The sequence below is a fragment of the Gastrolobium bilobum genome, unplaced genomic scaffold, assembly GCF_033153095.1.
Source record: "Gastrolobium bilobum isolate Gb01-03AN ecotype WA unplaced genomic scaffold, APGP_CSIRO_Gbil_v1 utg20561, whole genome shotgun sequence".
Taxonomy (NCBI): Eukaryota; Viridiplantae; Streptophyta; class Magnoliopsida; order Fabales; family Fabaceae; genus Gastrolobium; species Gastrolobium bilobum.
In genome coordinates, this window is record NW_026897308.1 from 132012 (window position 1) to 148153 (window position 16142).

At 35.9% G+C, this 16142-nt stretch overlaps 1 protein-coding gene across 2 annotated transcripts; it reads right to left on the minus strand.

Annotated features, from left to right (window-relative positions):
- Positions 1-10684: 10684 nt before the first annotated feature.
- On the minus strand, positions 10685-15855 carry LOC133305871 (probable WRKY transcription factor 2). 2 transcript variants are annotated; one of them, XM_061506114.1, is made up of 6 exons: positions 15377-15855; positions 14472-14957; positions 13265-13453; positions 12132-13009; positions 11879-12037; positions 10685-11494 (listed from the first exon to the last, which is right to left on the minus strand). In XM_061506114.1, the coding sequence occupies exons 2-6, from the start codon at positions 14928-14930 to the stop codon at positions 10915-10917; spliced, it is 2265 nt and encodes a 754-aa protein (XP_061362098.1). In that variant the 5' UTR covers positions 14931-14957; positions 15377-15855; the 3' UTR covers positions 10685-10914. The 2 variants fall into 2 exon arrangements, with proteins under 2 accessions (XP_061362098.1, XP_061362099.1); XM_061506115.1 differs by having other exon boundaries at positions 14472-14975.
- Positions 15856-16142: the final 287 nt, after the last annotated feature.

Below are 16142 nucleotides of genomic sequence, written 5' to 3' on the forward strand. Positions count from 1 at the left end.
TGTAACGTCTGTCTCTTAATGTTGATTAAGGGATTTGATGAGGAAACGTTAATGTAACGTCCATCTCTTAATGTTGATTAAGGGATTTGCTGAACCACGTTAAAGTAACGTCTTTTTCTTCAGATCAAGATATACAGCGCCTCTCTGGACTAAAATCCTAATTTTTGCCGCCCCTCTTTCTCTTCATCTCTCTTCCTCCATTATTGGTCCTCTCACCTAACCTCAAGACAACATTACAGTCTTGAGAAAAATAAACAAAAACACTTGAAAGCCTCCACCTTGCCGCAGCCTAGCGAGCTTCCAAGGAAATGGAGGGTTCAGGGAGAAAGCGTTTCTCAGAAGCAACCAAGAGGTAGCCGTGTGGATTACTGTTAGAGGGAGTCATCCACTTTGACACCTTCAAGTGAAAAAGGTATGAATTTTAAACCCTACATGTTTAACGGGCAGATCCTAAAACATGAGGCGCATAGATTGTCTATGCTTCCGCATCAAAGACCATTTTTTTTGTTTTTACCCTCATGTAGGCGCATCAAGGTGGGACCTTTGTGCAGCCAATTTTGACTTTCAAAAACGGTTTGACATATCTCCAAATTATTCTCACTAAGTCCTCAACTACATATAATTTACTTATAACGTCTCTGTCCATGGAGCAGTCAGCCCTGCAACCACGGCATCAGTCTCAGGACTGGCATTAGGTGCTCCAGGGTTGTCACGCAGGCTTCTTATGATGACCACACATATAACACAAAGGAATGGGCTGATCAGACCCACACTAAGGAATCACATATGCAGTAATCAATAAGAGTCTACATACAAATATACAACACTTAACACAAACAGACAATAATTAGAGTTCCTTAAGAAACTGCTTTGATACCATAAAATGTAACAGCCCGTTACATACCGGTAATGTTATCATTGTATATGGTATTAAGCGTAGTTACAATCAAGTTAATTGAGTTAATTAAATTACAGGTAAACTTTTTCTTTTATTAAATTCTTTTCTTTAAACATTAACCATTTCCATAATCAATTAAAAACAACATCATAATTGTAAATGCAAAAGTTGCGGAAGCATAAAATTTATTTATTATAACCCCACTAAGCAATACCATTAACTCTAGGTTATAAAATGAAAATTTCTAAAAAATTTCACAGTGGGAATCGATTCCCAAACGTTGCAGAAAGAGACAGAAGCTTAATTTTTGCTCCCCTGTTTTTAGGAATCGATTCACATCCTTAGGAACCGATTCCCAGCCTTCTCAGTGGCTGAAAATCATGTGTTCTGTTTTAGGGAATCGATTCCCAACAGCAGGGAATCGATTCCCTACTGTGAAAAACCAGTTTTGACAGCTTTTTCACTTCACAAGGGATCCATGATTTCATTCCTATCACTTTAATACTTACTATAACCCATGTACAATTACTAATGTAGGCTCTAAGCCCTTCCATCATGCATATTCACTATACAATGTATCATTTACGTCATTCACCATTTGTTTTGCCATTTACACATCATATGGCTCATTTACAACATTAAATCTCTAAGTGCCTCAAAACATAATGTGTGGCCATGGACAAGTCTCATGCTCACCAAAATACCAATATAATCAAAAGGCATAAAGTATACATGAATTACAAAGACTTAGCATATAGTTATGAACACCCAAAAGCATGGCAATGTCAACATGCAATATGTTCATAACCTAAGTTCAAAATACTAAACACTATGTTATGTGCATTAAATATAGTCCTTCAAAATGTCATGCTCTCCCAGTGTACATCATGCTCGACTCCTCCACTAAGCGGGCCTTTTGCCCGAAGCTCCTCCATGCTCGCTATAGCCTGAAATGATGTCCCCAAACGCGGGGTGAGATATACAAATATATCTCAGTAAACCAAGGGTACTAGAGGATCACTCCACCCCATGGCTCACTCAATGTGCAACAATAACATCATGTAAAATGCATAACATACAAAATCACCAAACAACTGGGCACAAATCCAAGAACATCCACATCAGGAATCCGTTCAAGGACCCCGTCATATAACTCCCGGGAAGCTTCCTAGTGCCTCTCCCATGGATGAGACGACCCCATGGCAAAACCCAATTGGAACTCCTCATGAGTCCTATCCAGCGGAAGTCCCACGTTTGGATCATCCTGGTGCCGCTCCCAGAGTCGGTCCCACGGCAAAACCCGACACGAATCCCCAAAGGATATCTCCAGCGGAAGTCCAAACCACACACATCTACTAGCCAAAGATCACAAAATTCCACACACAACATGCTCCAAGCATGTCACATAATCAAGCAATAATGCATGAACATACATATTCACACAATGCCAAAAGCACAAAATCCAACCACAATCTTCTACTAGGTGTGGTGGAGCTCACAAGGGATTAAAACCCAAGTTTCAAAGGTTTACCTCAACTCCAAGAGTAATGCTCCTAACATAAGCTCCAAGCTTAGTTCGATTCTATTGGTTCCGTGAGAGACAACCTATATGATCAAACACAATGACCATCAAACAATTGCAAACAATCAATCAATTTCACAAGAATTTTAACCAATTAAAACCACTTAGGCCTAATGGCCCTCTCACAATTGATTTACTAACTCAACCATTTTAATCATCAATCTAACTCACTAATCCACCAATTATGCACTAAAGCATGAACCCTTGCTTAAACCACATTTTCACCTCATTTTTCCCTAAATTCTTTCTATGGTTCGAATTCTTCAAGAGGCATAAACCAGGACTTTCAATTCAATTTAACACTAACATATATCATACAATCCTATTATTAATTCATATCAATGCTCCATAATTCAATTATCCAATCTCATCCTCATGCCAATTCATAAAGTCTTGAAAACTCATCACAAAATTGCCTAAGTTAAAATTCCCAAACCATAATAATTTTTATTACATCAATCATCATCATTTATCATTCTAAGCATTAAATTCCAAAGGAGACATACCATTCAATGCTCCTAATCACCATAACTCAACTCAACTTCAAAACCCTCACCCAATTTATGATCTCATAGAAAACTAAATGAAAATGTGAAATCTTACCACCAATAGCCTCCAATGGTCCAAAGGAATGATCCCCAACCAATGGTTCAACACAAAAGTCACCAAAAATTCTCCAACATGACAATATTTTCGTGGCTGATTTATGGGATTTTTTTCCCTCTGCAATGCTCCCCACATGGTGCACGCTACATGAAAGTCACTTACAATCTCAAGGGGAATAACTTTGTAGTTGGAAGTTTCTCTCAAAAATGGCTCTAAATCAAAGTTGAAATTGAAAAGCTCTCCAATCCTTAAAAATGGAGAAACCCACGGGAGGAAGAACTGAAGAGGAGAGAGAAAAATCAGATTTTGTCTCTCCCTTTGTCCATTTGTCACTTAAATCACTTAAGTGGATCTCACTTGTCATTTAACTTTATTAAATCACCCAATTTAACCCACAAATTCATAATCTACGTATTTTTCTCGTTCACGTCATATTTTTACTTCTTAGAAATAATGATCATATTTTTGCGCTTATCGGTACAATTATACCGCAGTATTTTACCCCGAAAAAAGCACTATTCATCAAATTTTCCGAAACTTGCCTATCCACTCGATTTTTCGTTCTGAATCCATTTCCGGCATTATTTTTACCATTTGAGGTCTTCTCCTCAATTTTTCTTGTCTCGGGTTACGTGTTTGGTAAATTACCATTTTGCTCTTTTTACGTATTTTGACCCCAAATTCAGGATTTTCACTAATCCTACCCCTTTAATCAAAATTATCATATATAATTAAACATTTAGAATTATGAGGTGTTATAGCTATAGTACTTAATCCAGTCATCCATTATTTTTCCCTGCAAAATAAAATACTCAACCAGTCATCCATTCTCACATAAAATCGAGGATATTTATCATATTTTTCATACTTAGTCATCTCAAAGCACTTAATCCAGAATAAGCAATATCTAGCTCATATATCATGCAATTAAGAAAACTTATATGAAATTTTTGTTGCTAATTCATCATAAAAGCCCTAAATTAACTCTCTTTTGGGAGATTTATCAGTTATGCACCACTTTCATTTTTCATGTTTATTAGTGTTTATGTAATACTTTTGGAAAGTGTTTAATGATACAAAAAATGTTCAGGCTAAATAATTCCATTGATACTACTTTTGTTGAAAGCTGACACTTTTGTCAAAATAATACATATCATTTTTAAAAAAATTATCAAGTTGATATAATTTGAACACCATTTATCATAGTGGTATAATTTGAGCACTTTCGGGCCTTTTGATCGTAATGATGTACAACATATATTGATTCAAAATTCAAATATTTGACCAAAATAATGATGTGAAACGCATATGGGGGTGTGTGCATTCAAGTCTCGAATAAGGGAGGTGCACAACTTGTACATGGGAAGCGATGTGCCTACCATGTGGCAAGCTCTCCAAGTCGCATATGGGGGCATGCACATTCAAGTTTCACATGGGGTGGTGCCTGTCATGTGACACGCATGCATTTCACATGCCTAAGTCGCATATCTCCCCATGCTTGACTTGAAAACACACACCCTTGTGCTTGTCTTACGGTGATATTCTGGTAACATGTTTGAATTTTGAATCAATCCGATAAAAATTTCCCCTTCTTACATTAAATGGGTCAAATGTTTGTGGGCCCACATGGTCAAAATGATAAAATTCTACCATTTTGATAAATAATTATGAAATTATACCTTATTAGTAAAAAAAATAATTTTTAAACTATACTATATTGGTTATCCTACATTTGAAATTAAGTGTAACTGCTATGGTGTTAACTTTTAAGTAGTAAAAGCATGATAACAAAGTAATGTGTAACTCCTTCTCCCTTTTTTTTCCCATCTCCCTCTTTATTGCTATTTTCACTTTTTTCCTCTTTCTCTCAAAATTAATGAACGGTGAGGCTTCAAAATGGTGATGCTTTGTCTAGTTGATGTTGCTATTTTATCTCCAATCCCAATTTGGGTAAACTCGTTTCTGCATAATTTCTGGTCCTAATGTGGATTCCATGTGTAAGGTAAATTAAACATTATTATAAATTATAAAGTGATTTTTGTTGTTATCCTTTCCTTGATGTCCATGAGCATGTCCCCTGATGGAGTGTTATTCTGCCTAATCAAGTAACAAAATCTTGAAGATTCTGATTTAAGTTAATTTGATATAAGTTTGTATTTTCTAGAAGTTTGGTCAACATTGATTAGTTTCTTTTTATTTCTCTACAGGATTAGTTTTCTTTAGCTTCCTTTATTGTTAATTTTTTTGCAATTTGCTATCTTTTAGAATTAAGGTGATTGATTCCTCGATAAGTCATCCTATTATATATTCCCTTGTACCATTCATCGATTAATTCAGTGGAAAAGAAAGAATTATTTTCCAACCCTAAAATTTATAAATGGTATCAGATCTTCCAATCAGGGGCTTGATCCAAAGTTGTCTGCGCTACGATTTGGCACTATAAGATCCTTATAATCTTCAACCAATGATGGGGCATCCTCCATCTCACAACCAACACAATTGTAATCTAATAACGACCATCAAGAGAATGCAGCACCAATTCCTGTCGATGACAACCAGCACTAGTGATTGTAGGACATCCTTTCAATGGAGGAAACTATTTTTTGTGGTCTCAAAGTGTGAAGATGTTCCGTTACAGTTGTGGCAAAGAAGACTACCTCACTAGAACTGGAGATGTTGTCCAACCAGCTACTACCGATCCTAAGTTCAAAATGTGGAAGGTAGAGAACAATCAGGTTGTGTCTTGGCTATTAAATTCCATAATACCAAATATAGGCGAGACATGTATGTTGTGTTCAATAGCAAAACGAAATTGGGGATGACATTCAAGAGTCCTTGTCCAAGGAAGATAATATTGCTGCATTGTTTCAGATTAAAAGGATATTGAAGGATCTAAAACAAGACGGTAAGGATGTCACAAATTATTACAACACTTTGCTCAAATATTACCAACAACTAGACTTGTATAAGACTCATGAATAGGCCAACACTGCTGATGTTGCACTAATAAAGAAGGATTAGATCTATAATTTTTTTCTAGGTTTAAATCCAATCTATGATTTGGCTAGAAGCTATATAATGGTTATTTGAAAGGTATTTTTAGAAATTAGATGGGAAGAGAGTAGACAACAAATCACCAACAATCTGCAGAAACTTGATCTCAATCCAAAAGTAAGTATATTTCTTGTTGGAAAATGTGCCTCCTTGAAAACAAGCCCTGAAGAAATGGAAAAGCTTGATGTGACCACTACTGCAAGTCTGGTCAAACTAAGGATGTATGCTAGAAGCTTTATGGTTATTAAGCCAATTGGAAACCAAGGTTAAGAACGAAACAACGCAAATTTGAGGCCTGTGCAGAAGAATCTCATCTAGGAAATTCAAGAGTTGGTATGTTCAACAAGGAGAAATTAGAGGTTAATCAAAAGATTATAACTACATGCAGTAAAGAAAAAGACATAGGTTATGGATTAGTGCCCTAATCAGGTGCCTTTTTAACAGCACTACACACCAATATTGGAAATTCTGAAACTTGGATATTTGACTTCGAGGCAACTAATCCTATGACGGGTGATTTCTCTCTTATCTCTAACTATACCCCTCAAAACTAAGCAAATTATGAAATAGCAGACAAAAGTTATGCTGACATAAAGGGAATTGGAACTATTATATTATCAAAGTATATAACTCTGAATGAAGTGTTGTTTGTTCTCAATTTGACCTCCAATTTTATCTCTATTGCTAAACTTATTAGAGATTTAAAGTGCATGGCACAATTTGACTCTAATGGTTGTGTGTTTCAGGATTTGGCATCGGGGAAGAGGATTGGCAATATTAGGATATATGTCGGCTGGCCATTATCACTTTCAATAACCCAAGAAGACTCATGAATGGAGCCTTACTTATGTGACCACCACTGGTAAACTATACCAACTTCTTTTATGACATTTTAGATTAGGATATCCAAATTTTCAATATATGAAAAGAATATACCTTGATTTATTCAATAAAAGTTTATTTTTTTCCTTTTTGAAAAATCTGTCAATTGTCCAAACATGTTAGAGTTTCCTATTCTCTTCAAGAATATCAATCATCTAAACCATTCTCTTTCAATCATAGTGAGTTTAGGGAATGACTAACTTTAAAAATATTAATAGTGCTAAGAGGATTGTCACTTTCATCGATGATCACACTAGAATAACTTAGGTGTACCTTTTGCAAGCCAAATATAAAGTCACAAGAACCCTCAAAAACTTCCATGTGTTGATCCAAAATCTATTTCAAACCAAAATTAAAGTCCTCAGATATGATAATACTCGTGACTACTTCAATGTGAACCTCACTACATACCTCCAAAGCCATGTGATACTTCCCTAAAGTTCATGTGTCAATACCCCACAACAGAATGCGGTAGCCGAAATGACTTAGGTGTACCTTTTGCAAGCCAAATATAAAGTCACAAGAACCTTCAAAAACTTTCATGTGTTGATCCAAAATCAATTTCAAACCAAAATTTAAGTCCTCAGATATGATAATACTTGTGATTATTTCAATGTGGACCTTACTACATACCTCCAACACCAAAGTTCATGTGTCAATAACCCACAACATAATACGGTAGCCAAAAGGAAAACTAGGCATCTTTTAGAAGTAGCCAGAACCCTAATTTTGGGTTTTATTTCACCCAAACACTATTCAAGGGGAAGTCAGTTTTACTACCATTTACCTCATCAACATGATGCCCTTAAGAGTCTTACAATTCATGTCACCCTATTAGCAACTCTTAAAATTACCTTATCAACATGATGTCCTCAAGAGTCTTACAATTTATGTCACTCTATTAACAACTCCTAAAAAACTACCCAAAAAGGCCACCTATAACCAACCTTCCTCCTAAGATATTTGGTTGCACTGCATTTGTTCATATTGCCACTAGAGGGAAATTTGATCCTAGACCCATTAAATGTATGTTCCTTAGATATTCCCCTACTAAAAAGGGTTACAAGTGTTATGCCCCCAGCACTACGCATACGTACATCACTATAGAAGTCACCTTTTCTGAACAACCACCCTTCCATTCCCAACTAAACATTCAGGGGAGACAATCACTGACATGAGTATTTCCGAAGGGTTGATTACTGACCTTCATTAACCGATAATTATTAGTTCCAAACATATCCTAGAACTTGTTTTCCATTGTTGACCAAAACAACCTTGATTTCATTTTAGAACAACCTAACAATATCACCAATGACGAGCCACAAAACATCATTATATACTCTGAAAGACAGAAGCGGCCAAATCTTGAAGTGCCAACACCTATAATTGCAAAAAGCATATTCCTACTCTTGACTAGTCCAGCCTTATACCAAGTTCTAAATTGGATATGGACCTACCAATTGCATTAAGGAAAGGGGTAAGGAGTTTTTAAACATGCCATAAGCAACTTTGTATCTTACAATAATTTGTGTATTAAGTTGCATGCTTTTGTTCATAATGTAAATAAGAAAATCATTCCAACCTCATTCAAAGAAGCAAGCAGACGAGAAGAGTGGAAAATGGCTATAAGAGAAGACCTAACATCCCTTCAAAAGAATTGCACTTAGAAAATTATTGATTTATGTGCTGGAAAAACCCTTGTAGGGTGAGAATGGGTTTTCACCATCAAATTTAATGAAGATGGCAATATTAACCATTACAAGGCTAGATTAGTGGCCAAAGATTCATAGAAACTCAGGGAATTGACTATTAAGAAACCTTTGATTTTGTTGGCAAGTTCAACACTATAAAAGTACTTTTATCAATTATAACTTGCTCAGGATGATCTCTTAGGAAAATGGACATGCCTTTTTGAATTGGGATCTAGAAGAAGTTTATATGGAGATTCCCCAAGGTATAGATCAAGGTCATAGGCCAAGGAAGGCATGTAAACTGCTCAAGGCACTTTATGATCTTAAGTAGTCATTGAGATCACGGTTTGACAAGTTTACCTCGGTTGTTAAATCCCAAGGGTAAAATTTGTGTCAAACAGACCACATCTTATTTGTTAAAGTAAGCCTGAGCTAGAAGATAACGACTTTAATTGTTTATGTTGATGATATTGTGATCAAAGGTGATTAGAATGAAGAAATTAACTGATTGAAAGGAACATTAGCTAAAGAATGTGAAGTCAAAGACCTGAGCAGGTTGAGGTATTTTTTTGGCATAGAGGTGGCAAGAACTAAAAAGGGCATCTCAATATTTGAAAGGAAATATACACTTGATCTCCTTGAGGAAACAGGTATGCTAGGCTGAAAACCTTCTGATACCCCAATGGAAGCAAACTACAAAGTTGGTCTCATTTAAGATAGTCCACCAATTGATACTATCAAGTACTAGCACCTTGTGGAAAAATTGATCTACCTAACTCACACTTGCCTTGACACAAGTTTCTCAGTTAGTGTTGTGAGTCAATTCATAAATAATCCAAATGAAGAGCACCTGAAAGCTGACAATCAAATCTTAAGATACCTAAAAATAACTCTAAGCAAAAGACTATATTTTAAGAAGAATACTCAATGAGATTTGACCATTTATACTGATGATGATTGGGTTGGGTCAGTAATTGACATACGATCCACCACTAGGTATTGCTCATTTGTTTGGTGAAATTTGGTTACTTGGAGAAGTAAAAAACAACCAATGGTTGCAAGAAGCAGTGCAAAAGGACCATTGGGAACATGTGAAGGTATTGGATCTTGAGATTGCTAAAGGAGTTGACTTTCAACCATGAAACTCCTATAATACTCCTTTGAGGTGACATGGCCACTATAGGGATAGTCAACAAGCTCATTCATCATGATAGAACCAAGCATGTTGAGGTTGACAGAAACTTTATTAAGGAGAAAATTTAAGCTAAGATCGTTGATGTGAACTATATCTCCTCTCACTCACAGATTGTTAACATATTCACCAAATCTCTTTCAAGGGTCAAATTCGAAGACTTGCTAGACATCTACCACTCAGTTTGAGGGGGAGTGTCGTTATCCCTTTCTTGATGTGCATGAGAGCGTCCCCTCATGGAGTGTTATTCTAGCTAATCAAGTAACAAAATTCTAAAATTCTGATTTAAGTTAATTTGTTATAAATTTCTGTTTTTTAGGAGTTTGGCCAACATTGATTAGTCTAGCTGATTAGATTCTTTTTGTTTCTCGTACTGATAATTTTTAGCAATTTGTTATCTTTTAGAATTATGGTGATTGATTTCTTATAATTTCATCCTATTATATATTCCATTCTATTATATATTTCCTTGTACCATTCATCGATTAATTCAATGAAAAAGAATGAATTATTCACCAACCCTAATATTTTATAACTGATAATCAGTGTTAAATCTAATCAAATAAATTTTCTATCAATAATTATTTGAATTATTTTGACCTAAGCACAATTCATAACCACTTAAATCACTATTAACTGTGATAAAAATACACCTATCTTTAAAAATATTTCTACATACATTTTAATAAATAATTTAAGTTCTTAAAAATAATGTTTTAGACTGTCCTTAATTAAAAAAATTCCCTTATACCAAACACAAAGTGATGTAGTGCCCCCAAGAATTCCTCATGGAGTTGACAAGTCCAGTGATACCAAGACGCCTTGAATGCAATATATTTGCAGAATAAACTACATACACCTTTGACATGTGATGAAGAATGTCACACATTACGTTGACAGACTAATGAAAAGTCCACCTATATATGCCTGGGCATTACATATATATATGTATATATGTATATCATAAAATGTAAACATCAGTTTTCTTTAAAGAATAAGGGAATAAAATTTAGATATGAGGTCCAAGAGGCATGCGACTCATAATTTCTTGATAAACTGATGAGCCACTAGGCAGATTAAGGCCACGTTCAGGAATAGGCTCCACATTTGGTTCTCCTTTTGGTAACATGAAACCCATTTCATTTGCAGGGCGTTGTTGTGCTGCAAAGTATGGATGAACAGGCATACCAGGAAGCTTTGCTTGCCCCGCGGCCGTGTGGCCCAATCCTGACAATGCCAGGTTTGACAGCATAGGTTGATTCATCCCAAAGGAGAAGCCATGGGAAGGTCCTAGCTGCTGCCTCCCAGGTATGTTGAATGATCCCATGGAAGGTCTCTCAAGCCTTCCTATGCCATTGTGGTGAACTTGAGATGGTTCAGGTCTATGAACATGGGTTTGAAGAATACCTGAGGCTTGGCCAGGAACATTGTTAGATATGTTAGCATTAACATGGCTGCTAGAACGAGCAGCAGGAACATCATGATTGTGCTTTCCCTCATATGTAGTGATCACAGATTTAAGGTCATGTGATGCTCTCTCCACATGCTTCCTTACTGTGCAGCCTGCATTAGTGCACTTGTAGTAACTCCTGCAGCAAAACATCAACAGGCCATCCTCAATTCAGCTTTGCAACATAAATATATTCTTCCCATATTGGGAATGTATCCTCTCCCATTTTAACAAGACCACGTTATGTGAAAAATCTCACTCATTCATTGCAAATCAACAGTCAGCAATTAAAATGACCATTTCTTCTTTTCCATTTTACGATATTTGTCATTAAAACTGCAAGTGTTGATTTATCAATGAATAACTTAGATTTCTCACATGACGTGGTTATGTTATGTTAAAATGAGACACGAGAGGATCCATTCTCATATTTCTATATCTTTTGTGCATATATAGTTCGCGCAAGTGTACAGAGAAAACAGGGATGACAAAACAACAGAACAGATAAGAGGAGAATGACCACCTTGGGTTGGGATTTCCTTTGACAACTTTTTGTCCATATTTCCTCCACCTATAACCATCATCGAGGATATCTACTTCGCTGGTAGTCTGTACAACAACTCTAGGCTCACGAATAGCTCTGGTAGCTCCACTCAACTCTGTAGCATATGATTCTAGTTTCCTGTGAAAATATGTCGTAGATTTCAATATGTTAGACAAATATTAATTTTTGAAAAAAAAAAAAAAAAAAAAGCAGCAGCAGCAATGACCAGTACCTTCTTTTAGATTCTGATTCATCTCCTTCCCCATCATAACCTAATGATACGCTACCATGAGTGCCTTGATCATCTTCATCTTCTTCATTAGAAAAAGTAGATGAGGCATCCACTGCATCTCCAGAATCAAAGTGAGTACCATTTTGATTCTTCAGATTGGGGGACTGGTTGCAGTATTCAGGGCCGACAGATGGTGATGATGTTGCTTCAAGGTTGTCATGCTTCCAATTAGCAGCTCCAGTCATGCTTCCCTTTTGTACATTAGCCCAGCCCAGGTCACCGTCAACGCCACTCTGTGGTTCAACATGCTCGAGATTGTCCACTTGCATGTCAGTAAGAGGGTTAACTGACCCCATGCCTGACCGGCGATTTGGAGGAGGTTTTGGATGGTTATGCGTTCCTTTATAAATGATCTCTGTTATGTGGCCCTCATGAGATCGTTCTACTTTCTTCTTAACCTGACAATTCGGATGTGTACACTTGTAGTAACTTCGGGGGTACTCACTACCCTTAACTTGCTTTTGGCCATATTTTCTCCAGTTATATCCATCTTCAGATGGTGCACCACCAACACCAGCAGCCACTGAGTCTCCATTGCCTCTTTGATCTCCCTCTTCATCTGCTTGTTCTTCAAGCGGTGTAGAATGTTCAATGTTACCACCAACAGTGTCAAAAGTCCTTTGATCAGCTGAGAACATCTTAATTCCATTATCTTTTTGAGGAGGTGATTCAATAAAGTCTGCCTGAAGATGGAGGCCACTTTTATTCTCAGTTTGAACTTTTACTGCATTGACACTTTGAGATTGAAATGAATTTTCCGATTGAACTGAAGCCTCAATACTAGAAAGGGATTGTTGAGGAAGTGTAGTTGGATTTAGCTGCAAACAGAAGGCAGACTAAATGACCAAAAAGAAGATATAGATCTACATATCATTGCCTCTACATAGTTTTCAACTCACTACAAATCTAATACTAAATGAATCAGAAAATATCTAAACTTGAATCATTAACATTATCTAATACTGTATGTCACTTGATGACTGTGTACAAATGGCATGTTAAGCTGATTGGAAAAGAAATTTTTCAAAAATAAAAAATAAAAAAATATCCAAGCATTTTCAGAATGTGCTTACTTTTCTTCCAGCACCATAATAAAAAGAGGAGCCTGAATCTGTTGCAGGCTTGAAAGCAAAGGATGATGCATAGATATCCTCAAAGCCATTATCTTTGCATTTTTCTGGAGCATCAGATGATAATTCTGAGCACCGGATGTTGCCATTTGACATGAATGGAAACTTTCCAGTTGTTGGAGATGGCTGTGCCTGAAATTAGAAGGATTCATAACTCAGTAGAAAGCATAACAATTTCAATAGAACCAAGTTTCAGTTTCCAACAACAGCATATTGACCACATTGGTGCCTCTAGCAGAAAGTAAAATGAAAAGTGATAACTTAGGACTCTGAAAATTACATTTGACACCAAGTGTAAGAGTATTAAAAGTGCCTCGTCACAAGGGATGCAGAGAATCATGCATCCAAGTGGTGTTTATAACTTCCAAGCTAGACAATGTCAGTAGCATGACAATATAACATCAACTCGAATTTGAAGCACAGATTCATACCAAACGGGGTCCTACCAGTTCGTTCAAAACTAAAGTATATACATACATTTTAGATATAACTATATATTCCATGTCCGAACACACCACCTACTGTTAAAAAAAAGTATATGGAATAGAAAAGGTCCACAATGGCATAGTTCAAAACTATGATGCCAGAAGAGAGACATCGTATTAACCAAAAAGCATGCCTTTAATGAAATAGAATTAAAGAAAAAGACCAAAAAAAAAATTAGGAAAAAAGTACAAGCAAGAACGTTCCAGAAGTGAAATCAAACAAGGTCACAGGAAAACTTGAGGTCACCTAATAAAACCCTTATTCAAAGTGAAGAAATAACCTCAGATGAATCCTCAGATTATCCAAATTACAACATTAAAATTACATAAAAGAATTAAATACACAGCCAAGCATAATGTTGTCTATTCTATCAGATGCATGTATCATGAGCATTAATGGTTTGCGCTTTGAGAAGCAGCATGCTAACATCTGCATCTAGGATCTATCCTATATCCCTTCCATTATTTCTGCCTTTTTCTTTCAGAGAGGGAGAGGCCATAGAAATCCATCAGAATTCTACATCAAGCAGCAGCCATCAAAGCATAAAAGAAATTTTACACAAGAAGGTCAAGCAACTTCACAGAATAAATAACAAATTTTGATAAACAAATAAACAAGCTAAAACATAAATGCACACCCCCACTATTTAAAACATAGAGCTCACCAGCGAATTTGCGAGGAACACAGGAGAATCTAGAAGTGTAGTAGGACTGAGTCCAGGTGGTATGGTCAAGTAAGGAGACTGAATGTCAGAATTAAGTGAAAGGTCAGTAGATCTAATGCTTTCTGTATTCAACCTTGGAGCATTAAACCCAGCTCTAGCAGCCATTCTTTCAACAAGGCCACCCCGTGAGCTCGACCTCTGCTCGGTCCGAAAACCCGAGTCAGTCAAATGGATACCAGAATCACCATCTTGTGCCCTATCTTTCATGTTTCCTTCCCCTGTCTCACCCGGATCATGAGTTCCCATAAAGAGATCACCAGTTCTATCACTTCCAGGAGGTTCTGAGATTGTTCTTGTTACATTATCTTCACCTAACATTTTAGAAAAAAGGGTTCTTGGACTCGGGCTAGGAAGATTCCAATCACCAGTAAGGGCAACATTATCATCAATACCAGCCATTCAAACCTCACTTTAGGAACACCTAAACTGCAAAGATCAAATTTTCTGAAAGAATTATAAATAATGCAAAAATACAGAAATCCCATTTCATCTCAAGAAATACAAAATCACATGCCAACCAAAAAAGAAGAAAAAAAAAACAGACAACCTCAACAAAAGGCGGACATGAATCATAGGACAATGCTTTTTAACCATAAAAATTTAAAAAATTTACACCCAAAATCATCATCAAAAAAAATCTTATGCTTTTTTTTTCTTGCAACAAGAAAACAATAAAAGTAAAAAATGGGACAAAAAGTATAAAACAGAAAAGATAAAAACACAGAACCCAGTTTACAAAATGCAACAAACAACATTGTCTTAAAATTGTCCAAATCACCAAATAAAAAATCTAAAAAAAAAAAAAAAAAATCAAAACCAAGAGACAGAATGATCAATGAGGTTACCTGAAAAATGATGAATTGTTGAGATGATTTAGAAAAGACAACCACAAAAGGAGCACCACCACCACAAGAACAAGAACAAGAACGGTTGAACCAGAGAACAGATCCGAGAACCCGAACCCGACCCAACCAGTTATTTGTGTTTTGTTAGTTCCCTGTCAATAATCTGAAGAGTGAATATGATCCAAACTTGTTTTCTCACCACCCTGCTACTGCTGCTCTAGCATGTATCTGAGTTTTGCAATAATTACCCCAAAATATGCACAAATGAAATGATTGTGTTGTTGAAGGAGGAAAAGGAGGAAGAAGAATAGTTACAAAAAGAGAACAGAATTTATAGTTCTTTTTAATAAATTAAAATAATCTTAACATTGTTAATTAATAAAAATTAATATATTATTACTATTTGTTTTTAAAGCAAAAGCAAAGGAAGGACTTTGTGGGAGAAGGTGGAAGAGAAAAGAAAGATGATTGTTGAATGGTGGTGGACCTGAATAAATGAAAAAGGAATCTTTGACACACATAAACATATCTCACCCTTTCCTCTATCTATCTTCAAATCTTTTTTCTTTCTTTTTTTTCATTCTATTTTTCATTTGTTCTGTTTGCATTTTTTTTTTTAAATAGTAACACCAGCAAATTCTTTGTAGCTTTTTCTTTTTGGAGTTATGTTGTAATAATAGGATAGATTATGGTTTTTGTTTTTGTTTTTGTTTTTGTAATTTAATAAAAAAAAATTTAAATGATGCTTATTTGTAATTGTAGTGTT

Bases quoted from the DNA above. Each gene is read 5' to 3' on its own strand.
- LOC133305871 (XM_061506114.1), bottom strand. From the start codon at position 14,930: ATGGCTGGTATTGATGATAATGTTGCCCTTACTGGTGATTGGAATCTT. The intron at 13,454-14,471 runs GTGAGCTCTATG...TTCTAATTTCAG, and splicing joins TGTTCCTCGCAAATTCGCTG to GCACAGCCATCTCCAACAAC. The intron at 13,010-13,264 runs GTAAGCACATTC...TTCTGTTTGCAG, and splicing joins ATTATGGTGCTGGAAGAAAA to CTAAATCCAACTACACTTCC.